The 27,887-nt window shown below is 36.2% G+C and overlaps 1 protein-coding gene across 4 annotated transcripts in view; it reads right to left on the bottom strand.

Moving 5' to 3' along the window:
• The window catches only part of LOC149805639 (uncharacterized), a 49,688-nt gene that overhangs the window by 6,182 nt on the left and 15,619 nt on the right, over positions 1-27,887 (bottom strand). For 3 of the 4 annotated variants that reach the window (XM_089950284.1, XM_089950285.1, XM_089950286.1), the window contains exons 3-12: positions 24,487-24,680; positions 23,600-23,707; positions 23,112-23,205; positions 22,235-22,290; positions 19,445-19,532; positions 18,486-18,571; positions 16,804-16,998; positions 15,671-15,766; positions 1,487-1,759; positions 18-103 (exon numbers count right to left, since the gene is read on the bottom strand). In XM_089950284.1, the coding sequence (XP_089806410.1) occupies positions 18-103; positions 1,487-1,759; positions 15,671-15,766; positions 16,804-16,998; positions 18,486-18,571; positions 19,445-19,532; positions 22,235-22,290; positions 23,112-23,205; positions 23,600-23,707; positions 24,487-24,680 (1,276 nt within the window). The remainder of the gene's footprint in view (positions 1-17; positions 104-1,486; positions 1,760-15,670; positions 15,767-16,803; positions 16,999-18,485; positions 18,572-19,444; positions 19,533-22,234; positions 22,291-23,111; positions 23,206-23,599; positions 23,708-24,486; positions 24,681-27,887) is intronic. The other variant, XM_089950288.1, reaches the window with a different exon arrangement.

Raw genomic sequence — 27,887 nt, 5'->3', positions numbered from 1 at the left:
TATTGACAAAATCTTACTCAGGGTCAATTTCCCCATTTTTGTCAACGTCAAGCACAATAATCATTTCATCCAACTGCTGGTCTGTCATTGGGATCCCTAATTTCTATAAAACAAAGAAATAAAGAAGCAAAATGGAACAGTCAAAATACATTAAAAGGTTGGGGTGTGGTTGGGTTAACGATAAACCTAGCCTGGGTCGCCCGGACCACTTCGATTTTCAACGCTATGCAATATAAATCAAAACCATTGCGTGAGAACATTAAAAAACTTGTACAAAAATGAGATGTCTCAGATATGTGGGCTCTATATGGAGCTGTGATCATTCGCAAAGGTGGATTGAATGGTAGGTGTTAATGATCTTTGAGAGACAAAAAATTTCAATAGTTTTATATCATTAAATTTTATTTAAAATTTCTTCTGAAAAAAGTAAATGTCAGTATATTCATGTGGGCTCCATTAAATAAAATATTTATTGCTGTTCCAAGCTCTAATTCTAAGTTAATTTTGCCAAAGTCTGTTCATTCCTATTTGTTGAGCTATCTACACCTTAAAAATCATCACTCACTGTAGACTTTTTCAATGGCTAACTGGCGAAACACTAGGTCAAGACAAGGGGACGTCGACTCTAATCATTACCAGTGCAATGTATAGTTCATCCCCCCCCCATAAGCGGCCCTTCCATTGTCACGCCTCTTTGTTGGCCTGACATTATGGTATGTATTTCTTTTGGGTTTTGTGGAATATTAAGCGAAATAAAGTAAAGAACTGACATTGAAAAGTGTGTATCCAATTCTCCACAATGACACATATAGCTGAAATAGTCGGTACAGAACGCCTACCTGACCTGAATGACTTGTACTTTCAACTTGTTATGTGGAAGGATGTCTTTAAATTTAAATAATGTGCCTAAATTAATTAGTTACGCTGTCGTAGCTTCGATATAGTTGAGGCTACCAAGTGATCCTATACCTTGCAATGGAGTAATTAAAACTATAATCAAAGACAAAAATATGACAATAGTAAAAATCTACTACCCAAGCAGAGATATGTTTTTCATAAAGTTTTGATAATGATAAAGTTATTAGGCATACGAAATGTGTGTAAAGACTCGAGGACTAGATTTTACAGAAATTATTCATAGATGAGTCTTTTTCAGGCCCATGAACCTTTGACATACATACTGATTTAAAATTAAAACATATCCAGTCTACTTTATTTTCTGAGATTAAAAGGCAGCAACCGCCAACATGATTTTAAACTAAAACACACTGAAATGTTTGTTTTTTAAAATAAAAAAAGTTGACTTATTTAAGTACTTTTCATTTTCTTCGCACACATTCAACCTCCTTAATTGTTTTTTTAAATATCAATTTAAAATTCACTTTTTCATCAGAAAGTGTTACGTGATACTAAAAGTGTCAACTATTTCTTTGGAAGATATTTGACTGCAAGACGGACAAGAAAAGTGTTAACATTGCAAAAGTACCTGCAGTCCGTGAACAAATTCCGTTTTAGTCACTGTGCAGCTTTTGTCAGTATCGAATGACGTGAATATTTTCATAAGGTTCAGTTGGTTTTCCTCCACAAAATGCAAGAATAGAAGTACCGGATCCTTCATCCAAGCATCCTGGCTGTTCTTGATACTAACTTTGAGAAGGTCCCTAAAGTCCATAAATCCGCCATAATGGACTTTAAAATGAGGTTTTGTCACTAGTATTTCCTCCAAGTACTCGAAAAATTTCTTGGGCACGCTTAGATCCTGTAAATAAACATTTTCCGGCTGAATATTCAACTTGTATAAAGCTATAGACTTCTTTTTTGGATGCTGTGATCCTCTTAAAACGCAGTAATGTTTATTCATCCTATTAAGCTGGTGAATTGTTAAACAAGTTATAGCTACTTAATTGACCTCACTAAAATGTATTATTCACTTCTCTATTTAATGTGATTTTGCAAGCAACATTTAGTACTCCATTTAATGTGACAACATTATTTAGTGCTCTGTGTAAAGTGACTTAACATCATTTGGAACTCTGTTTAATGTGACTTAACATTATTTAGTGTCAATGTAATGTGACTTGACATCATCTAGTATTCTATTCACTGTGATTTGGCATGTAGTACTCTATTTATTGTGATTTATCATCATATACTACTCTATTTATTGTGATTTATCATCATATAGTTCTCTATTTAATGTGATTTAATATAATTTAGTACTCTATTTATTGTGATTTATCATCGATTTATCATCATTTAGTACTCTATTTATTGTGATTTATCATCATATAGTTCTCTATTTAATGTGATTTAATATCATTCCGTACTGTAAGTTTGAGGTAGAATATACTCTTTACATAAAAGAGTGTCGATATAAAGTGACCTCACTTACAAGGTGGGTCATTTTTATGGCTGCGATAAACATTGTCATAAAGAAGAGCACCATACTCGTTTTATGTTAGGGAGTTGCCGGAGATCGTCAGATGAACCGCTGTAATACGTATGAACTATTCTGTTTCAAGACGGAGAGTCGTAGACATAAATCATGTCTTAGAAAAACAAAACTAGCCATGGTTCTTTGATGGCAAGTAGTAATATAACTGGGCGACATACGGGAATTTAACATTACGCCGTAGGTTAAAATGCTATAGCCGGTATAAGGACAGGGGAAAATGCTATGTTAAATTGGTCCATAGGTTAACGTGCGGGAGACGGTATGGGGTCAAGGGTAAATTCTATGTTAAATTTGTTTAACATTAGAATGATATTATATAGATAACGTATTGATAGGGACAAGGACAAATATCATGTTAAAATGGTGAAAGGGGAAAAGGGTTGATAGTTTATACGGCCAAGGGGAAATGTAATATTAAAATGGTGAAGGAGAAAGGGTGGACAGTTTATAGGGACAAAGCAAAATGTAATGTTAACATTTTGATCTACTATCCAAACGCATACCTTTACAAACAAAAACATTATATATACTATCCAAACACACCCCTGCAATCCAGCACCCACTATTTTATTACTATACAAACACACACCATACAATGCAGTACCCGCCTTCTGAGTACTATCCAAGCACACACCCATACGATTGAACCAAACGAATATGTACTATTGATACACACACACAATTTCACACACAAACACACAAACGTACAAACATATTATCACACAAGATCAGAAGTAGAATGTAAACGAAGAGGGATGTAGTATTGATACATACAAACAATTTCACACACAAACACACAAACATTCAAACATATTATCACACAAGATCGGAGGTAGAATGTAAACGAAGAGGGATGAAATAGACAAACATTTTCACGAAAATATACTATCACAGATAAGGAAAGTTAGGAAGTGTTATAGACTCTACTATACCATTACATATATACAAAAGCACAAGAAAAGGGGTAAAATGACTTTTTAAGTTTTAGTGATCAACAACAAACATACATGAACACATACATAAACAAAGTATAACCCACAAAAGTTTGGCAAATAAGAATTAGTATATTTCGTTTCTAGAGATGTGGGTTGCCCAGAAAAGAGCGGTTCGTTTTCTGATACTCATCTTCCTTAGCGATTACACCTCCCTGGTTTAGAACCGAAGGCCCCAAATCCCTACCCACAGTTGTTTCTTCCACTTTTCTTCAACTATGTATTGGTTCAGACCACCAGATTAATAGTAAACCCTTTCGTCTCCTTCTTCACCTCATCCGGCATATAATCCAAAATAACTCAATCGTCTGAATGGCATGACTGATAAACGCGCCGCTTTTATGTGGTCTAAGCACTGACGTGAAGAAAAACATCCCTCACAACAACACTTCACTTCAGACACACACTTTAACAGGAAATGAGCATTACGATGACTTACAGAAACTACTCTTTCTTTCGAACACGAATCCATGTTATCATTGAGAATGAGAAGCTTGTAGCACAAGAGTAGAAAGTGTCTATACATGCACTTTGTACTCACATATCCACACTATTCGACGGGGTATGATGTTTAAGGTTTAATTATGAACATAGATATACATAAAACATTGATCTAGCTCTGCAGGAAGCACATTTTCGACTCCATTTCACACCAACGATTGATGGAGACATGTAGCAATGGTGAGATGATTAGCCTCACTTTTCCAATCCTCCGCTTAAGGGTATAAGAATGTCTGCCTCTGTTGTTGTAGTGGTGGTGATGATGATGCCTTTTTAGTACAGGGGCTCCTACTTCTTCACCGCTGTTAGGACCGGTGTTTGCGTCCTCAATCATGGGTTTGACAGGAGAGCAGGACGCGTCTGTGGCACCATTCTTTCTTCCATTTCTTTTCTTCAATCACGTCTAACTCCATTGACTAGATGACATGTTGACTAAATATTTTTAAATGTATTACGGTGTTCTGGAGCCGTAATCTGTCTTTATCGAGCTAGTTGAATTGATATAGGAGGCGAAGAACATAATCCAGGTGTACTAAGATCTTGCTTTAGGGCAAACATTCACTCGGCACAAGTAATGTCTGTCTTCTTTGATGATGGTTATGTATTTTTTAGCATTAGCCATCCAATAAAACACAGTATTTCTTCGATCGAGTCCCAGGCGCACATCCACTCCATTCAACCACAAGCCAAATGCAAACCATTCAGCAGTTATAAACTGCATTTTGTTTGAGTTTCTTACAATCGTCGTTAAACGCATATTTTAAAGCATACAAACACCGAGTCACCATCGGTATTAAGATGGGTTACCGTACGAAAGCTGATTTTCATATATCTCCTGAACCATGTCCTCGTTGTCGAGACCTCCTTGTCCTTGGTACAAATAATAAATATGTTACATTTCATTGGAGAGCCGTGCTCTAAAAGCAATTTCATGATGAAATTTCCTTTTGAGAATATAATATTTTATATTCCCATTGCGGATCCTCATACTACAACTGAAGCACTCTACTTGGCATACTCATCCCGACTGATCTGGGTGCTCGTCCCGAATACAGATTTCCGGCTCTGGCTAACACTTTGATGATGGATATTCCATCTAAATATTTTTGCCATTGTATTAACGACCTGGAGTCGACCTTCAAGGTCACAATATCCAAGCTAAATCACAGGAAACGTGTATTAGTCTTTCATTTGAACATTTCGATGTGCTAGCGGTATCTTAATTAGTTTGCAAATGCATGGATGAGATCCGTGAATAGGTACACGCACAACATAGTAAAGCTGAAAGGCCGTGTTGCATATCTTTCGATATTTGTATAGTAAGGCACACGAACGTTGTGCAAGTGTGGAAGAACAAGGTGCTGATTCGTTTTTGCAGTTTTGAAAAAGTGAGGAAATAACCTTTTTCCATTTTTCTCATTGCAAACTTTTTAATCTTTCTATTCAAAAACATGACTAAATAATTCTGTAAACTTTACTTGGCCCATTTTCGTGTAGATGACTTTGGTTTCGTTCATGTTGACTGCGAGATAATCGGTGCATTGTTCTGAATAACACTTCAAATAGTCCGTCGTATCCTTTGGATGTGTGAGCAATCAATGTATCACATCGATGGCAATGCTGAATGTCCTCTTCACTCCAAGTGTAGTCGGTAGGGTCTAGGATCCATATGGCATAATCTGCAAGAGAGCTATAGCCCCCAACGATTGTTTACGTCCTTCTGGAATCCTACTAAAGTAGGTAAAGTGAAAAATATATTTTCTTGTATATACTTCTGGCAAGCACGAAGAGCTAGACAGAAATTAACTATATGAATACCAGTCTCGTGTACATGCAAAGTTGAAAAGATATAAAACCCACTGGTTTCTTTTTCTTCTTGTACTGGTCTTCTTTGAAGTCATCCTCCAGTTTATTCTCATATTTTCTTATCTAACAATGACGCTCGACATCCATCATTTCATTCCCAAACAAACGTGTGCCTTTGAGTTATTAGTTCGAATAAGATACCCGCAAATAAGGCACAGTTTTATTGATTCGCACGCACTTTCCTGGTGTTGAACTTGATTCATGTGATGTTGTTCGTAACTAGTGAGACTGACAACTGTTAGCTCGCAAACTGAGCGATTCTTTCTTTTTTGTCCTCAGTGATGCATGTTTTGGACACAAAACGACCCAAATATCTCTCTTTGCAATAAATGTGTTGGTCCCAACTGAACATCCTTTGTTTCATTTCTCACAATGGTAAGTGTATCCAACAAATCTAGTGATGGTAATAATGGTATCAACATGCTCTTGATAATAAATGCATGAAATCGGCTTGTCTTGAAACACGAAAGCTCTGCGAACGATTTGAGGGTATAATTTGAAAGTATAGAGAGGTGCTAAGACGTCGTGAAATTTTGTATTCCAAGAATGTCATACACGGTATCTTTGGAAAAGTCTGCTTGCTGTAAAAGGAGTTTTGCTTCTTTTCGTTGTTTGACTTTTGCTCTTGTGTCAGAAGTTGAGGGTGTTGCTTCATGCTCATTCGTGTCATCTTCAAAATCGTTGGCATGTACTTGAGCCAACACTTCAGTTATCATCTGGGGTGAAACCAAAATATGTCGTTTGGTTTCAGACTGTGAAGACGATAGAAAACAAATCGTCTTTCTCGTCAGAGATTTAAAGAGAGTCGCTCTAAAGTGTACTTTAGACAAGACTATTGACTACTCCTCTCGAGAAGAAAAGTCAGATTCAATATCTGTCAAGAGAAAGATTATTGGGCTCCAGAATGTCGACAACGTCAAATCAAAGGACAAAAAGGATGAAAGAAAGACAAACGTAAAGATGCCTCTTATCATTGTCAGAAAAACAGAATTGGTCTCATCAGTGTCCAAAGAAAAACAAAAAACAAAAACAAAAGCAGGAAACGTGGAAGGAGGAGATTTCTTCAGAAACAGAAGAAGAAACCATACTCGTCAAGAAATGCAAGAAGGCAAAACAACTAGAAGACAGCGAAGAAGAAGAGCCAATACAAGTATAGAAATCAAGAACTAAAGAGACAGACAGTGACAGAATGAAGAAATGAACTTTAATGATGAGGTGTGAAATTTTAATTTTGATTCTGATTCAAAAGAGAATATATCCATGGAAGTGTTAAGTGTCTCCTTGTCTTTTATAATATGGATACTACACTCCATCACGCACACGTTCACCATCTAATCATGGAGAAACGGATTTAAGGTTTACTTCTTCTGGTAATCACAGAGTAGTATCGCTTTTCAAAGAGATACAAGCAGCCCTGAAAAGGACTGTTGGTGCTTGTTTCGGAAAAAAAGTACGGACTTAACGTTATCAGATTTAACCGTCTCAGTCACTTTCCACGACCGAGTTTTACTCCTGTGAAAAACAAGTCAGATACATTTACCACACATACGTTAACTCCGCCCATATGTCTTGAAGCACACACAGAGTTTTCCTTTCACTCTCTGGCATTGTTTCCCTTGCAGTTAAAAGTTCTCTTCTTTTCTTCCTGTTCTCAATTTATTTTATCCCCTTCTTGCTGGTTTTGAATAAATTATACTTCTGCTTCTTTCTGATGTTGCAAGAAAATATCAAACTTCTAATCTCTGTCTCTTTCTGAAATAATCCACTAATGGTAATGATGGAGAAGGAGGTGAAGGTAGCACTACCGTCGCAAGCAAACATTCTTGTGGACGCGAGAGAAAATCATCCTAAGATAAATTCAAGTCATCTGCGTACGGGAGGATACTGGTCATATCTGCATAAGATGCTTTTTTATGTTTTCAAGCCATTAGAGCTATGGAGGCCAGTATAACTGGTGGAGGAAGAACCCGGGTAACCCCGGTAAGAACCACTGACCCACGGGAGGTATCTGGCAAACCTTCTCATATATCCACTTTAGCCAAGCCCAAGATTCGACCCCACGCAGAGAGGTGTGGGATGGCAGTGATCGGTAAAGACGAACGCATTGACCACTCGGCCACCGTGCAGTTGCATTAGTAATAATTGTACTGTCACTCTGATTATTCCATGTATCACTAGCAGCCTCTCCCCGATACATTGACTTTATTGTTTCACCCATAGGTATGGTACTCAAACTGTGCATTGTCCTTTTGTGTGACCTATTCACAAGGCTACGTCAATATGTATACCATGTTTACCACTGTCGAATATTCTACAATTGTTTCGAACATGTTGTTTAAACAAAACGACCTAGTCTATGAAAAGGCAACATGGACCATCACCAAGATTACGAATACGGCTATCTAGAAGAGAAAGGTGTATGTGGAAAGGCATGAGTTTCTGAACAGAGTATTGGCGTATGGCGTATGGCGTATGGCAGAGCCAAGAAGTTTGAGGAGATGAACAATAAAGCGGTGTGGTATCTGTTAACTAACTTTGGTTAGCAACTTCAGCGGCATATTTCAGGGCAACCTGCATCTCTATAAAGAGATATTATTCTTATTTGCCAAAACTATGTGTTTTACGTTTTGTGTGTGCATGTTTTTGTGTATGCTGTTGAGAACCAAAACGAAAAAGTTCCTTTTACCCTTCTCTTATGTTTGGATACATGTACGGGTTTATAATAGTGTGTTTATAAACACTTCCTACTCTTTCTTGTGTGTGTCTATATACACGTCCTAATCTTTCTTGTGTGTGTCTTTAAACACTTCCTACTCTTTGTCGGAAAGTGTGCATCTATTTTTTTCCGCTTCTTTAACATCATACCACTTATTTTGTGATAGTTGTGATAGTGTGTGTGTTTGTGTGTGAAAAGGTGTGTATCTTTGTATCAATACTTTCCACCTATTTCGTTTGAGTGTATGTGTGTGTATTTGAATGGTAATCAAAACGCGGGTGCTGGATTGCAGGGATGGATGTGTGAATGGTATACGTGACATGTTGATTGCAAATGTGTGTGTGTGTTTGGATATTAGATTAAATATAGTAACATTATATTTTCCATCGTCCCTATAAACTGTTGACTCTTTTTCCCTACACTATTTTAACATTACATTCTCCCGTATCCCTGTAAACGCTTTTGTCCGTATCAAACGATTCCCATGTTATACAAATTTATTATAGGATTTCCCCTTGTCGCTAGACCATCGCCTGCATGTTAACTTACGGCAGGTAGTTTCATGGCCTTGCCTCCATTTAGAAAGTAATAAATTAAATCATATCGCCCAATCCAGATATGGTACTTCTACAAACGTTTGTTTACAATGACCTGATTTTCAGATTATGCTGCGTGGATACACCTGTGATCATAAACCCGGGTAAATTTAATTTTTCTCCGTATACAATTTATGGCTATCAAGTTCTGTCTTTGAAGCACACAGTAAGAGCCAAATAAGCAAACGATTTCAGAGCATAGGAAATTCTATCTAATTTTGCGCAAATTTTGCGCTGAGAATAAAATGTCTGTTTTGGATGAATTGTAGCAATCATCAATGCCTTCTGAATCTTCAGTATAAATGAACTATTGCTAAGTAAATACTCAAAAAGATCCAGTCTATTAAAAATCTCTGTTTGAAGAAGTAAATTAAATAATTATAGTACGCAGTGGGGCCCGAACCCTACAGTCATCAATTATATCCATTGGACATACTTATCAGAGCATTCATTTGAGACTGATGAGAGCAAACACCACAAAAAATACGGTGTATAATACGTCTGAGATAGCGCGACAATAACTAGTAGGTCAAGTGGTTTCGTTCCAGTCAAGTGAATTTTGAAGAGTATTCAGAAGTCAAAGCAACACACTTTCTTTCGGAGGCTTGTAAAACATGTGCAGAGGATGGTGGTGGAAATAGTACCCGTCATAAATATAAAGACACGAGCACCACCTCTGACCATTCAGTCTAAATATACTAAAGACACCAGTACCTCAGACCTAGCCTGGTTCCGAACAAGTGAGAAGTTTTGTGTCAAAGAGTTTCAGTATATTGCCCATATTAGAACGTGGTCGTGTTGGCAGAAGACTCTGAATTTTGCGCTGGTAGAATTAGACTTAAAGAGAAGTGTAATGATCCGGCTGGTGAAACGTGCATTGAACATGTTGAACTTTAAAACGTTTGCCGTAAAGGCCAATATATTCCGCGGCCTTTATGGACTTGGTAAAATTCTTAGATACGCAGATAGAGCCACATTAATAAAGACAATTGCTGAATAAATTGCTAGAAAGGAAGGATATTGTCATAAAATCAACCACAAGAGATTCTGTGCTGTGGTTATTGGACGGAAGATTTTGCAAGAACCTCGATAACGACATGAATTCAGAACACGTAAGTATTGTAAGTTAGTCACTCAAAGACATTCTCAGTTCAGGACATATCGATTATAACACATTGGCCTACCTTCTTATAGTTGAAGCCAGCGAAATTTTATCTGCTTCCTAAAGTTCTCAAAAGTGGAAAAGCCTGGCAATAATCATATGATGGATAATATTTCCGAACTTACTGACTTTCACTTCCGCTCTGTCTTTGAAAAGCTATCTTTCTACATCGGGGACACTACTGACTACTAGAATAAAAAACATCCAAAAGGAATCTTTCTGAAAACACTGACTTCATTGCCATGAATATCTGCTGTTTTTACACCAAAATGTGCACTCGAGGAGGGTATTCAATCTTGCTGGGAAGTATTGAATTTTCATTTGAACCCTTCCTTTAAACCGGTCTATCTTGCTGAGCGTTTAAGATATGTCTTGAAATTAAACAACTTTGTGTTCAACACTCAACATTGCCTTCAGAAAATAGGACAGCTATCTACACTGAAATGACATAGTCACATGCCGATATTTCTGTGAGGAAGTTAGAGAAAAAGCAATTAACCAGACACCGGATAGACACCTCAACTTGTGCAGGTGCACTGAAAAACGGGAATTCGCAAATAACTCACAACTACAACAAAAGTTGCACAAAGTTATCAAGAAGTTGAAATTTCTGGTCCTCATCCACACTTCTTGTCGGGAAAAGAAATGAAAAACGGACCTATACTCTCGTCAGTATCTTCTACGAACTGGAAGCCACCGCCAGCACAATTTCAGAAAGCTTTCATGTGATGTCTGCGTTCGTTCCAACCAAAGGAAGACAGACTAGGTGAACGCATTAGTAACCTCAAGATAAAAGGACTACAAGAAGAGAAACGTCAGCAGAGCTGTCGATAAACCAGAACCCGATAATCAATCATTTGAGGTACAAACAGAAAACCACAAAAAGACATTACCCCTTCGTGGTCACCAACTTTTGATGTACCCAATTTAACATATAATTCGGACACACTGCAACCACGTCGAATCTTCTGAAAACAAAGCGTGAAGGATATCTGGATAAACCCCTTTGTTGTGTACAGTAGACCGAAGAATGACGCGGACTAAGATTTCAAATCGATCGACGGAGTGATGGCACATGTAAATGCAGAACCATAGGATGCCTGTCCGTGTCAAAGATGTTTCGGAGCTCAACCACATGAGCTGCGTTTCTCATTAAGAAATGGAGTGTTCCAACACAAATATCAATTAATTCATGACTAGCAAAAAATGTGTTATCCAATATATTGGAGAAACTGTAAGAATGTGAATGAATAAGGACAAGAACCACATTCGCAATAAACTAGACGATAAACACTCCAACCATTACTATTTAGCTCGACATTATGTTGAGTCATTTGGGAGTCGAACCCGAGAAGGATCAATTCATATTGCATTCTAATGGACAATGCTGGATGCTGCAGTTGTAAGCATTAGGGAAATTAGGTCTTAACGACACAACCCTGCGCATCAATCCTTTTGTTTTAAGTGCAAACTACATTAAAACGCTGTCTCTTTCTTTTAAATTGGAAATTGCATCGACCTAATAGTGTTAGTGCTATTAATATGCGTTATTGAACCCACACGATCATTTTATCTTAAAATTTCTGTTGTCAAAGATAAATGTTAGTGCTCATTTATTTTTATTCAAGATAGATTGCCCAGCATGTAATTTTTGGTACTCAGAAATCATCAATGATATCATTGTGACCAACAGGGCACTACCTTTGTTCTAGCGTATCAATCCTTTGTTTAAAGTGTAACTGTGACCAACAGGGCACTTCGTTTGGTCTAGCGCATCAATCCTTGTTTTAAGTGTAAATGTGACCAGCAAGGCACAACCTCTGATCTAACGCATTAATCCTTGTTTTAAGTGTAACGGTGACAAACAGGGCACTACCTTTGGTCTAGCGCATCAATCCTTGTTTTAAGTATAACTGTGAAAAACAGGGCACTACCTTTGGTCTGGCGCATCAATCATTTGTTTTAAGTATAACTGTGACCAACAGGGCACTGCCTTTGGTCTAGCGCATCGATCCTTTGTTTAAGGTGTAACTGTGACCAACAGGGCACTACCTTTGGTCTAGCGCATCAATCCTTTGTTTTCAGTGTAAAATACATTAAAACGCTGTCTCTTTCGTTTAAATTGGGAATTGCATATACCTAGTAGTGTTAGTGCTATTAGTATGCGTTATTGAACCCACGCGATCATTTTATCTTAAAATTTCTTTTGTGAGAGATAAATGTTAGTGTTCCTTTATTTTTATTCAAGATAGATTGCCCAGCATGTAATTTTTGGTACTCAGAAATCATCAATGATATGAATGTGACCAACAGGGCACTACCTTTGTTCTAGCGCATCAATCCTTTGTTTTAAGGTAACTGTGACCAAAGGGCACTACCTTTGGTCTAGCGCATCAATCCTTTGTTTTAGGTGTAACAGTCTTGAAAGTACTAATGAACACACAAGTGTTTTAGTGGCTTCAACTGAAAGATATTTGCGAATGGAGCTGATGCGTCTCAGCTCAAGATATACAGTCTTGCATATGTTCATGACATGTTGGTGCAACGTGAGAGCATTGCACAGAGTGACACATAGGTTTCGTACTGATTGTGTGAATTTAATGTTGGTGTTACTGATATTTATTGTTTCAGGTAAACGATGTGACTGAGAAAGTCTTTGTGTTGTGATCAGAATGACCTCAGTTTTATCATCATTCATCTGTAGCTTGTTACATGTCATCCATGATTTCACATCAGAAATGCAACTCCCTACACTTTGGATGGCAACATCAGCTTCAGTTGGGTGGCTAGATTTGCATATTTGGGTGTCGTCAGCGTACAATTGGTGAGACACTGGATGATGATCTATGACACCTGAGAGCGGTTTGAATGTATAGAATGAAGAGAACAGGTTCAAGAAACGACCCCAGTGGAACACCACAACATAGATCAACTGGGCTAGAGTGTATCCCATTTGCGGACAGAATCTGTGTCCTGTTGACCAAGTAGCACTTGAAGCACAGTAAGGCTGTATCATGAATGCCAAATACATGCTGGAGACGGTGAAGTAATATATCATGGTCTATTGTGTCAAATGCTGCGAACAAATCCAGGAGGGTGAGGACTGTAATCTTTCCGCTATCCAACGCAAAGAGAATGTCATTAACTACTATTAGAAGAGCAGTTTCAGTACTGTGGCAAGGGCGATATGCAGACTGTACATTGCTAAAAAGACTGTTTGAATTCAGATGAGATACAGGTTGGGATAGAACAACTTTTTTCTAAGATTTTTGTAATATGAATGGGAGATTAGAAACTGGGCGGTAGTTCTTTAAATCGTCATAGTCGAGTGTTGGTTTCTTCAACAGAGAAGACAGAAGAAGAGAGAGAGGTATGAATAACATCAGTTAGTGAAAGCAATACTGGATCTAAGCACTCAAGCAGCAGTGATGTTGGAATCGGATCAAGTTCACGTGACTTTGGTTCATTTTTCATCACGATTGTACGCACTAAATCCATAGAGATAGGTTCAAATGCTGCTAACGGTTGCCGCTAAAATTATGTATCGCAACTTTATGGTGAAGACGAGGCAGTTGAAATTGTGTTGTCAAGCTTATCTCTGATGGTTTGTACTTTGTCACGAAAGAAATTTGCAAAGGTGCAGAAGGTCGACTTGAGAGAAGGTAGTTGGAAGTGGTGTACATTTGTTCCTTGACATTAGCTTATTAGTAATCTCGATGAGCTCTTTGCAGCTGCAACTTTCCATGATCTTAGTAGTGTAGTGGGCTGATTTTGCTGCATGGACTATGTGACTTTCTTCTTCTTAGCGGCTTCATAGATTTGCTTATGAATAGTTAGTCTGGTGGAAAGCCATAGCCTCTCAGCTTTACGGTGGTCTCTTTTAGCAGCGCTAAGCTGGTCCCTAACACTGCTATACCACGGATGACACTTTTGAATTGATACTCTGCGCTTGGTGGCTGGGGCATGTTTGTCGAGCAATGAACGTAGGCAGTTATCGATTTGTTCTGATGTAGGAGGTAAACAAGTTGTTAGGTTTGCTTGGATGTCATGCATTAGCTTGGTTCTATTTATCAGTCGGAGGTTTCTCATCGTACATTATAATGGTGGAGGGTTAGGGACTGTTAAATCAAGATGGCATTAATGCAGAGGTGATCTGATGCAAGTTCGTGGGATACCAGGGAGAACCGTAGAATATTATCAGGTCTATAAAGAATCCAGTCTAAAATGTGACCATGTTTATGGGTGGGTTGGTTGATTGACTCTTTGAGGTTGAAAACATTAATGGAATCTATGAGTTTTGATGTGTACGGGTTTCCAGGATTGTCAATCGAATTTCTATACTCCAGGAGATTCGGAAACTGCTCCAAAAAGAGAGATTCAGTCAGCTTGTTTTACTGCTAGGAGGATGGCGGCAGAGGCAGACAAAATAGACTGGCCTTTGTTCCAGTGTGAGTGTGGTTTGGACAAGTTCAAACGATGTGTGGTAGAAATTGAAGGTTGTGGTGTGGTTAAGACGTTTGATCATAAAGTTCTTTGTGATGACAGCAATTCCACCTCCGCGAGAGTGGCGGTGAAACGACTTGATGGAGTAACCGGTGGGCATTAGATCCGCACACTTGGGCTCATCGCCTGATATTTTTTGCCATGTTTCAGTCAGCAAAAAGACGTCGATATTCTGCTCGTTGATACAATTAGCTATTTCTGTGCGCTTAGCGGTGGCCCTACTGATTTGGACATTGAATAATGCAATACACAGTGGTATCTCTTGGACAGTTGACACAAAGGCTGACGATTTAATAGGGATTTGAATTAGGTTATCTAAATTAACGGCCGAATTTTTAAATTGTTGTCTAGAGCACAATGCAGTGTGGAGAGCCAAGGAGTGGTCATTTAAAGCAATTAATGAGGGTCCATCATATCATAAACGGGTTGACTGGCGAGTATCATGTGATGGCGATTTGTTCAACAACAAAGTTTGTTGTAGCAGTGGAGCAAGACAGCTGAGAAAAAGTCTAATTGTTCTCGTTTCCAAAACAAGGAGATGAAGAACCATATACGAACTGAACAGCTACTGCATGATGAACGTAAAAACGTAGACGTAGACAGACAACATATACATATATCATGAAAAACGGCACAAAAATAACGGAACAGCTGCTTCAAGCCGGTTAAGCGATATTTCTTAACATATCTGGCGAAAAGGTGTAGCTGTATTTTTCGTAATTTTTTTGTCTTTATCTTTTTGCTGTTTTCTCATTAATTCTTTGTGTAGTTTTCTTCGTACCGTAATGTAAATACCGCATCCCTCCCATAGCTTTTGTGTGAAATGCTTATTTTGACCTTGCCATGTACAGTCGATGAAATGACATAAATGTAGATTACCTGAATCTCCAATTCTTTCAAGCCACAATTCTCACTTGTTTTCAAGATTTCCAGTGCCACGACGGGCCCTTCTAATGGTATGGGATTGTTGCTCATCTACAAAAGACTCATTTGGAGTTATTTTCTTTAACAAAATTACATTTGCATAAATTAAAAAAGTTATTTCTATATTAAAAGTACATTGGCATCTGTGTAGGGAGAAATAGTATATAGCCTACATTTATTAAAATCCGTTGTTAGAAAGCCAGTTTTCGTGTCTGGTCAGAAAAATTTATCCTAGAGCAACATTTCCTCCTTTCCAAAGCAATTTTCCGAGCTGATTTTTTTTTCTAGGCAAAAGATGTGGTAAAAAGCAGTTTTCCTTTATATTTTAAAATAAAGATAGATTTTCTCTGCGTCAAAAAGACTTTCTCACAGGAAATTCTAAGTCGCTTTTCCCGGGGAAACGACTACTTTAAAGGACGTTTTTAAAGTAAACATTTGGGTAGTGGGGATTTAACGATTGATACAACGTAGAATTTTTACGGGGGAGAAATTCTACTCCTGGAGAAAACTAATCTTGTAGCGACTTTTCTCCGAGGGTGGGGAAAGAACTATTGGACCATTTTCCGGGTGGAGGGTGTGGGAATCCGCTGGGGGATTAAATCTTGTTGCGGGAAAGAAGGAATAACGCTCGAAACAAAGAGATGTATTCATGCTTTGTAAATTCAAGTATTGTTCAACAGACAAGCATAATTTCCTCTATGTATACATATACATGTATACAGATTACAATCGTTTTTACACCTATCAAACTGATCCACTTTCAAACATAAATTAATTGACAAACTTCAGTTTCCATAAGAAAAAATGCATGTTACCTTATTTAATTCACTCCAACGAAGAATAATACGTCATTTCATATGAAAATCTGCTAAGTTGGAAGGGCAATTATATATCTATTTTCATTTTATTAGGTAACAAAATGACATCTGAGTTGTTTTGTTTTTCAAGTGGTACAGTCAAATTGACCGAGCTATTTTATGAATTCACACAGGTATTCCATCCTACGTCAACCAGAACTATTCATGAGGACAAAGTTTGCTTTCATATTAAAAATTAAAGAAAATTTATTGTAAATAAACTTAATTTACCCTCAAAATTTTCAATGCCTCATTGTTGGATATGGCTTTGAATATAGCGGCTACACCCTCCGTCCCTATCCTGTTGCTATTCAGATTCAGTTCTTCCAGAGTCCTGTTGACTTCCAGAGCTTTGGATATCACTTTTGCCCCTGAATTTCCCATGCCGTTCCAGGACAGGTCTAAATGTCGCAGAAAGGCGTTCATCTGTGAGCAAATAAAGAAATATCTCTAAATGACGGTAAATATATGTCGGTCTAGATAACTCAATGAACTGAGCAAGTCATTGGAGCAAAGTGGAGGATTCGAGTGTTTGCTCGCATTTGACAAAAGGATTAATTCGAATAAACGCGGTTTTATATGGTGAAACTCAAGGGTTTCGTTTTGGTGTTTAACGGCACAGCAATACAAGTAGGTTATTCATTGCGGAGGTAATTGGAGTGTCAAGCACCTTGTCCAAGTACACGTCACTGTAACCGATCCGGCTGTTCCATTGGTAGGATTCAAACCCGCACCATATAACTCGTTAGTCCAGCACTCTAACTACTGGGCCACCGAAATTTAATGAATGTGCTTTCTGGCGTGAGACATTAACGGACAGGTCAGATTGTACATTTATACATCATAGCCTGATAGATGCCAAACTCTGAAAATTGTCTTTTCTTGAACGATTTCTTGAAATTTTAAGACTGCTTCTATTCACCTTCTAGACGTTCTTTGATATTTTATATCACGGAATAGGTTCATGATAGGATGCTTTTCTGCTGAGGTTATAATATATTTCAATGATTTGTTGAGATGAAACTATTGGATTTCTCTGCTTGTACATTTGGATACTTGCATGATCTCTTTATGAAAGGACAGGTCCAAAGATCAAATCATATTGTCCCTGTCCTACGTATCTCTTGAACATATTGTATATTTTTACTCTGAATGTCTTATTTTGTGTCTTCCTACTTGGTCAGATGCGTATCGCAAAATCTTTATCTGAACTGCCTTATTTTGTGGCTTTCTGTGGGCTCAGATGCGCCCTCCTGTATGTTACAAGAGACAACTAAAGGGAGACTACCTTTTTGCCCTAGGGTGCATCCAGTGTTGTTTACCTTTTGTAAAAATAGACCGTGTATCTTAAATGTTGACCCTTTTATCGCTTTATCTTTGAATTATGTGCGTTTTTTGGGATCCCTAACTACCTCGGCAATATAACAAGAACTGCACTGATATGCGATAGGTGCCGTTAAACGCTATGCATACATACATACACACACACACACACACACACACACACACACATATACATACATACACACACACACACACACACACAGACACATACATACATACATACATACATACTCATTATCGAATTTAAAACCGAATCGAGGTTGAAGGATAGGGATAGATCTTCACGTATTCTTTGTCTCACAACAGTATGCATGTTTCTGTCTTTTTGTTTAGTTGTCTGTAAGTCACACGAAAAATATCTCACTGACAGTAGCGAAGATGATGATCTGGAGTTTTCGCTAGCAATGGCAGTAGGAGACCAAGATTTGGCATCCTCCCATAGTCAATTAAATTTGGGGATGACCTAGATAGCCTACAAATATTGGCGGAAATATTTTTGATAAAACAAGCAATGGGAATATGATTTTGGAAGCCGAGAAAGACGGAGTGGGGGGGGGGAGACTGATTACCATGAGACCATCAGCAATACACGTGAACCCTTCAGATCTGATATGGTTCCATTTCAGACTTAATTTGGTGAGGCAGTCGTTCTTACCTGTTAAATAAGAACAACATTATCCAAAGATAGGTGTTAAATCTCACATAAATTGAGTAGTAGAAATATCGGCATGATAATCGAAAATAATTAAATTTCCTTGCATAAAACTGTAACGTTTTACAATTTATATTTTGAATTGCTATCCTATGTAAGTCATGTTATAGATTAGATAATGAATGCCGCAATAAAATTAAAATGGAAAAGTTTTGTTTTAAATGCTGAGTTTTGTTCTTTCTTTAGTACGCACCTAAAAACTGAGTGACCTATACATAGCAATATAATGTCCGATACGCGAAAAAAGAATGACCCATACATACCAAGAGCATGTCCGATAATTTAAAAAAGATCATTTGAGCCAAACATATCGATATCATATCCGATATTTTAAAAAATCGATTGACCTATACATGCCAAAAGCATGTCCGATAATTTTACAAATCGATTGACCTAACATACCAAGAGCATGTCCGATAACTTCACAAATCGATTGACCTATACATACCAAAAGCATGTCTGATAACTTTACAAATCGATTGACTTATACATACCAAAAGCATGTCCGATAACTTCACAAATCGATTGACCTATACATACCAAAATCATGTCCGATAACTTTACAAATCGATTGACCTATACATACCAAAAGCATGTCTGATAACTTTACAAATCAACTGACCTATACATACCAATAGCCTGTCTGATAACTTTACAAATCGATTGACTTATACATACCAAGAGCATATCAGATAACTTTACAAATCGATTGACCTATACATACCAAAAACATGTCTGATAACTTTACAAATCGATTGACCTATAGATACCAAAAGCCTCTCTGATAACTTTACAAATCGATTGACCTATACATACCAAGAGCATGTCCGATAATTTTTGCGCCTTCATCTGCAAATTCATTGTGACTTAAGTCCAGTTCCCGTAGTGAAATAAACTGTTCATGCTGCAAATAGTCAGATACTTCCTGTTAAAGTATGTATGTTGTACAGTTAAAGTATGTATGTTGTACAGTTAAAGTATGTATGATATACAGACTAAAAACACAATATTTTTTCTTAAATATTTGGGCAAACAGGTAACAGCGAGCACTTGAAAAACGTAATATGATCTCTATTGTTGTACATTTTGTATTTCAGTGGATGATATTTGTAATGTTTTAAACTTAGTAATAATTTACTTAAATGTGAAATTTTGCCTGAAAAAAAATCACGCTGTCAAGCATGTTTAGATACCAGTATTTACTTTCGCTAAATCTTAAGAAAAATTTATCTGAGCAAGTGGAGTACACGATTAAACTTCTTACCTTTAATTTGTTAAACGAAGCAAATTTAAACCGAAAAGATCTTTCCGTTTTGGAGTGAATGCGATAGAACTAAGGTGTTGCTTTAAGCAACTCACATAATATATTTTCGTCATGTTAAGATAAAGACTATTTCACATAAACCAAAACCAGAACAAATTTTAAAGAGACAGAGTTTGACGTAATATTACGACTGTCATTATGTTGTCCTTATCGACAAACTTTTGAGTTTTATGAGTGGCGTATGTATGTATGTATGTATGTATGTATGTATGTATGTATGTATGTATGTATGTATGTATGTATGTATGTATGTATGCATACGTATATATATGCATGCATGCATGCATGTATGTATGTATGTATGTATGTATGTATGTATGTATGTATGTATGTGTGGGTGTGTATGTATGGGTGTGTGTATGTATGTATGTATGTATGTATGCATGTACGTACTTACGTACGTACGCACGCACACACGCATGTACGTACGCACGCACGCACTCACGTACGTACGTATGTGTGTATGTACGTATGTAGGTATACGGATTAACGGCACGTCACTATAGTATTGGCTGCATAGTACCGCGTAAGGTTAGATATCCCCAAAAAAGCATACAAAACAAGCTAAAGGCAAAAAAGCAAATTCGTTATAAACCGTTCTTTTTAAAAAGTCCGAGACCATCTCAACTGGAACCTCCTCACGGGGCGCATCTCAAGGCCAACATGCTACCTGTATCAATCACCTCACGATGGCGCGTAAAGCATTTGATCATTATAATTATGTTATCACCAATTTGCTATGAAAAGACCACACTTAATGAATATTCCATCCCCTTCTCAAACAACATTTAATGATATTTTTAAAAATCTAAGAAATCTTCATCCAGTTATTAGTCTAATCCCATATTTCTTCACATCTTCAAAGCTTCCCACTCTACAACCCCCATCGGCTTCTCATACGAGCTATACCTTTAAGAAATTTCTTGAATAGTTTGTCTTTTTGGATGATACCATTCAACTCATTGCATGTAATTGCACGTAAGAGACCCCGAAAATCCATATCAAAGATAGAGGAAGAGTAAGGATGGTGAAAACTCTAAGAGACACACTACTTGAAATACTAGCCATGCCAGAAGAAGCAAGAAGCATTGTTAAATATTAGCTAAACAAGCATGTTCATAAGTGGAACATAGCTTGATTAAATCTTTCAAGCTTATTAGTATGTTTGAACTCTTTATATCTTATCGTAGGAAATGTTTGGAAGTCCTCGAAGCTCTTTGTAGGTACAGTTTGGATGCTCTCACAACTTTTCGTAGGTAGTTAAAAATAAGCACGCGGATAGTACTTGTTTCTGTGCAAAGATAATTATATTTCCGAATTGTCTTGGCAACCGGTCACACTTTTACAGACTTGAAGCTATTTTATAAAAACTATCCAGGATCGAATAAGGTTGGAAAGAGAAGAAAAAAAAATGAATCGATCATGCTCTTTGGGTATTTATTGCAGTAGTCTTGCTTCAAAAACGTCCCCCACCTCCCACTTTTCAAATTTACAAAGTTTAATTTTCGATATTGCAGACGTTTGTTTGCATCAGGCAAACAAGGCCTATGGGTATAAAGGGCTGTGTTTGTTATTATTGCTGTGGAACTTGAGACTCGGTGTTATAATCAGATATAGGAACGATGCACTTGTTTACCATCTGGCTCGACAACACACCCTCTCGACTTTAGATATATTATTTTTCGACCAGCGGTTTCACTAATTTGACCGATGTGTTTGCATTACTCCAGGTGAACATTTCACCGTTGCTGCACATGGTCTCTGCATTCTATACATTTTTTATTATTTAATTTTGTTTGTTCTTGTTGTAAAGCAATCGTATGTCTTTAGAGGTGAAAAATAAGAAATTAAGATCCAAGCCAAGTAATTTCAACAAGAAATATCGTGGTGCAATCCTCCGAGTCTAAACTAGCCTTTATAAGGTCACACACTTGAAAAACCCAACCCATCAATTCAAGTAGCGTCTCTAGAAAATTTCGAAGATCAAGTTGCCTACTTCAACCCTTTCTACTTACCAAAATAATAATGAAACCTCGTTTCGAATTCGCACATGAAAATAAATGAATAGTTAAATATTAACAGTGTTACTTTGCATATTTGTAATATTGAGCAAACCATATAAAATTTAAAAGGATAGAAAAATATAAATTATTACTCGTGAAGAACTTGCTATTGTCCAGTAACTCAAATTATATATCGTTTTGATATTAAATGATATAAGATATGATTCGTATTGTTGAACAGCGAGCAAAAGAAGAAGAGTACATCAAATTTTGAAATACCGGATTTTGTAGAATTTCGGCGAATCGTTCAGCATCCTTCTCCTTGAAATGATTTCCTGAAAAATGTATATGTTGAATACGAACCTTAATCGTACTCCGCAATATATCACAAACAGGAATTATGAAATTTTTATTTATTGATTCTATTATATTACAGCTGAAATGGGAAATTTGAATTTCATCTATTACCTCCCCTTCTACCCTTGAATTTTACCTTTGATATCAAGCTGTATACATGTACATGCAGCTGTATAACACACACACACATACACACACACACAAATACATACATACATACATCTCTCTCTCTCTCTCTCTCTCTCTCTCTCTCTCTCTCTCTATATATATATATATATATATATATATATATATATATCTCTCTCTCTCTCTCTCTCTATATATATATATATATATATATATATATATATATATATATATATATATATATATCTCTCTCTCTCTCTCTCTCTCTCTCTCTATATATATATATATATATATATATATATATATATATATATATATATATATATATATATATATATATATATATATATATATATATATATATATTGCGTCAGTGTGATCTGTCTTCGAAGGTTGAATTCTTGCTTCTTGCTTTGTCGCTGTATCAAAGAATGTCCATGTACCTATTACCCTAAATTATACAAGAATGCAAGTTTTTTCCACCATACTCTAAGTATAGTTATATGATATTTTCTTTCCTATTCCATCTTATAAAGGACATTCACGTAATCCACATGAAAAGTGTCAGATACATCACAGGTGTAAAAACAAAGTTTAAAAGGTTTAGAAGTGAACTGCTTTCAGCTGCAAAACGTAATCAACTTGCGGACCTAATTGTATGAATCGTACCTACCTGATAAGGTCAAGAGTGATAATGTATCATTTTCATTGAACATATCCATGATCATTTCAGCTCCGAAGGAACCTAGGTCATTTTCCGACAAATCCTGGAACATTACGTTGACATAAATACATTTTAAAATAATTATTATTCATGAACATAATATCAGAATGGAATGTGGTATTTTCGCTCTCGTAAAGTTAACAGCAAGTTCTCGCAAAACATTCACTTATATAGGATCTTGCCAAGACGATATATAGAAATACAAGAAACTGTATGTTGATAAATGGAATAATAGATACAAAAGTCTGGCTTTTTTTATAAGTAAGGAGTGGTAAGGGAATAAAAGCTGGAAATGTGGGAATTCTTTCAAATATCTATTCCATTTGTGCTCGTTAAACATGAAATTATCGTTGATCTTAGATTCGTAAAATATTAAACACAATTTTTGACTGAATTTCATCAGAGAAATTTTAAAAAGATTTTCATTAAGTCCTCACCAATAATTTTATGAACTCATTTTCTGCCATCATCGCCGTGATATAACGGATGCCTTCCTCACCAATCATATTTCCCGCCAGGTGTAACTCGGTCACATTTCTGTTCACCTGTAACGATAAAATTGTAGTAGAAATAAAAAAAAAATGTATCTGAAAGACACGGATGCCCCTGCCAAAATTGTGCAATTGAAAAAATACTGGTTTACAATGAAAGGGTAGGGTTCAGAGTAAAATAGAAGTGTAAGTCAGTTACAGAAAAAAGGCGAAGATTGGAACTTATTTGGTTTACTTAATAGAAATCATCGGGTCAATGTTGGATTCAGAAGGCAACAATAACTTAGTAGATGGAAATACATACTTGGACGCTAGGAAGGACGGAACCCACGGACTTGCGTCACGCGATGGACATGATTATGGGGGAGGGGCATCAAATTATGTGCCGTTAAAAAAGAGCCATATTATTACATATAGAAATTAAAGCTTTGTAAATTCCTCCAAAACGGGGACATGCATAAAGTCACCTTAACATTCTAGGTCAATAATGGCATGACAATTAAGACTGATATCACACCTGCATAATGTGTAGAATTATTATGGCTGCCAAGCCATATTCATTATATTAAATACATACATACATACATACATACATACATACATACATACATACATACGTACGTACGCGCGCGCACGCACACGCACGCACGCACGCACGCACACACACACATACATACATACATGCATACATACATACATACATACATACATACATACAACATACATACATACATACATACATACATGCATCCATACACATACATACATACATACATACATACATACATACATACATACATACATACATACATACATACAATAAAAGAGCTCACAACGAGTCCCAGTGCAAGAGCTTTGGTTCCTATGGGGCCAAGACCCTGGTAGTTGACCTGGATGATCCCTTTTGGAAGCCCTTTCAAGAAGGAGTTTGACGGGACAACCTTGAACTTGGAGCATGCAGCCATATATACTATTCTGGTTTTCTCCTCTTCAGGAATATACCGTACGTTCCGAATGTAGGGGTATTCTGCAGAAATACCAATGTTATTCATTATAAGTTGTTTTTTTTACAAATGGATTTATCTTAGTGGAATAAAAACGTATGTATGCTGGTCCGCAAGTGTAAGTCCCAGCTGAAGACGCTACTCGTCAATGGGCTATGGCACTCGTTTGTTTTTAAACTTAACTCCCTTTTCTGATTTTTTTTTAAAATTATTTATTTTTTTTATTAAAAGAAGCAACTAAATCATCATTTCGGAACAATTTTCATTCTTGCATTTCTACATTTGTTAGGTTTATTTTATTGTACCTTTTTATATAATATTTCCATGATGTTTTTCGTTTTTCATTATATTGTAAGTTAATCTTTGCACCACGCATTGTTCATTATTCGAAAAGAAACACTGTTTTCTTGGGGAAAAAACATGAAAATTTCATTCTCTCTCCACGTACGCCATGCTTTGCATACGTTCTCCGTTCAGTAAAAGAGAAATTCGAAATGACACCCAGTTTCTCGCAGACGTTAAATTGAGCGATTTTATTCAAAATGAGCGGATTTAATTTAGGTTGGCTATATATTAGTGATTGCAGATGTAGATTTTATGATATTTAAGGTGTATTTCAGGAGATTTATTTTCGCGATATCACTCTAAGACCGCTGAATCGCTAAAAAGACTCTATGGTCTTAAATTAAGTAACAGGAAAGAGCGAAAACCTAAAAGTTATATCACAAGTACACAATTTTAGAATATTCCAAATGAATTCCTGTAGTGCTATAAATGAATTCCAATACTGAACGTGCTGATGTACCAATAGCCTTGAATTGTGTTTATGTACTAAGAGCCTTAATATATTATAATGATATAATCCAGAAATGTCCTTGAAAAGTATTAACTAGCACTTTGTAATTCCAGTGAATAAGTTAACTACATAAATAAATCCTCTAAAAAATTAAAACAATAATAATTCTCCTTCAGATGATAAGGTAAGAATTTGTAATTTTGAAGTTAACAACATTTGGATAAAAAAAGCTTTAGACACAATAACAGAATCAGGATGAGTGTCATTTTTCCACAAAATTCGTAAGCAACATGCTTCTAGAACATTCGTAATTTCTGAATAAAGTTAGCGATTAAACTCAACATCAGTAAAACTGTTTGCCCTCATTTAATAATGAACACAGAATATAACCTAAAATCGTAGACTAGACGTGAGTATAGTCAGGTAGACCCTAAATTCAATTAATGACCACGGTGAATCACACACACACACACACACACAATATATATATATATATATATATATATATATATATATATATATATATATATATATATATATATATATATATATATATATATATATATATATATATATATATATATACACACACACACACATCGCGTTTTTGACATTTATTCAATGCTTGTTCTGGAATTTATTTAGTATCATTGGCGAAGTCAATATAGAAACAATGAATATGAAAGATATGCATGGTTACAAAGTTAAGGCAAGTACAGTGAAATGGAGTAATAACAAAATTAAATGGGCAGAAAAAACAAACAGGAAAAAGGGACAAAATAGAAGTAACATCTTATATCTGTGCTATATCATTTGCTGTGGCCTAATTTGAAGTAAACTTAGTATTCGTTCATACATTAAATAAAACTGAAAAATATAACCTTCAGCTGAAGATGAAACGTCATTTATTGTTTACATTGTAAACTCAATCTTTCGGTTCTTTCTTAACCATCTTTAGAACACACTTTGTATGTATGTATTTGATATGTACGTATTTGATCTCTTTAGAAGGTAGAGTAAATAACTCTTGAAGTATTTCTTATTAAGCCACAATTCTATATACTGAATTAAACTTTAAAGAATCTCTTGCAAAGTATAATTCAAACCAGCATAATGCCATACTAAAAATCCTAGTTCTTGATTTCAGTTCGTGTTTCGTTTGGAACATGGACCATAATATTTCAGCAAGGCATTGAAATACAAAATGTTTAATAATATTTTTTTTTAATGTAAACAGTTTTATAATTAAAATTAAAAAATGTTAACTTGTTTATTTAACATGGTAAGTTGTCTTGTCTTTTATCGTGATCATATGTTATGTATATCTATATTGTGTGATTGACATTTCTCTTAGTGACCGTTCCAGTGGCCTAAGTGGTAAGAGTGTCTGCATCGGATGCTGGAGGTCGCGGGTTCGAGGCATACAAAAGTACTTTTGTAAAAAAAATATACTAACTGTTGCCTCACTAAGCAGTGCTAGACATCGCTGTAAATTGCACCACTGCAGACATCATAGCAATATGACTGAAAATTTGTTAAAGCTACGTTAAAAATCCAAGCCGCACACACGTGCACACACATCAGTCTTATTATAATCAACTGATGTTCAGAAAAGAGGCTTTATTTATGAATTTCATTTATTCATTGGAATTACAAAACGCTCGTTGATTCTGGGACTAAATTACTATTTTGGATTAATGTGCATTCATTCAAGAACATTTTGGATTACATCATTGTGAAGCATCAAGACTTAACGCATCGTCACGTCCAGGCTACTGGTACATCAGTACATTTAATATCGGAATTCATTCAGAACACAACTCGAATTCATTCGGAATACTATATACTTTAGGACTCGTGATATAATCGTATGTCTCTTTGGTTTTTAACTCAAAATACTGAATGATCTTTTTAATTTTTCACTTTGTAATGTAGGGAAAGAGATTATTGGATGAATTTTACAAATGTTGTTGGTTTTCGATCTTTTCTGTTACTTAGTTCAAGACTTAAAGGTATTTGTAAATCTTGCCGTAACCAGTACGTAAATATACATCGTTTATCAATGGATAACCGTTACAACGAAAACGTCAGTACCGCCACCAATACAAGAGTAAATGTATTTCTCAAAATCAGTTTGTCATAAGAAAAGATAGCAGATAATTCGAAACTTAAAAAAAAAGAGAATATACTTCGTTATTTGTAGATTAATAGTAACAATCTTACCCAAAACTTTAAAATAAACAGAGTTCTTGTTACACAGAATACTTAATTGCTCGTATGAGACGGAAGAAAACAAGACTTAGAATGCCATAACTGCTCGTTGTCATTAAACTATTTCCTAAATGCAATCTCTTTCATCCTACAATTAGTAAGTGTTTGTATCGAAATCCAACGTAAATGAGGACTTCAACGATCTTAAAACATCGGCAATAAA

The sequence above is a fragment of the Sinohyriopsis cumingii genome, chromosome 2, assembly GCF_028554795.1.
Source record: "Sinohyriopsis cumingii isolate HCF-2022 chromosome 2, ASM2855479v2, whole genome shotgun sequence".
Lineage (NCBI taxonomy): Eukaryota > Metazoa > Mollusca > Bivalvia > Unionida > Unionidae > Sinohyriopsis > Sinohyriopsis cumingii.
This window is presented reverse-complemented; position numbering and strand designations above follow the sequence as displayed.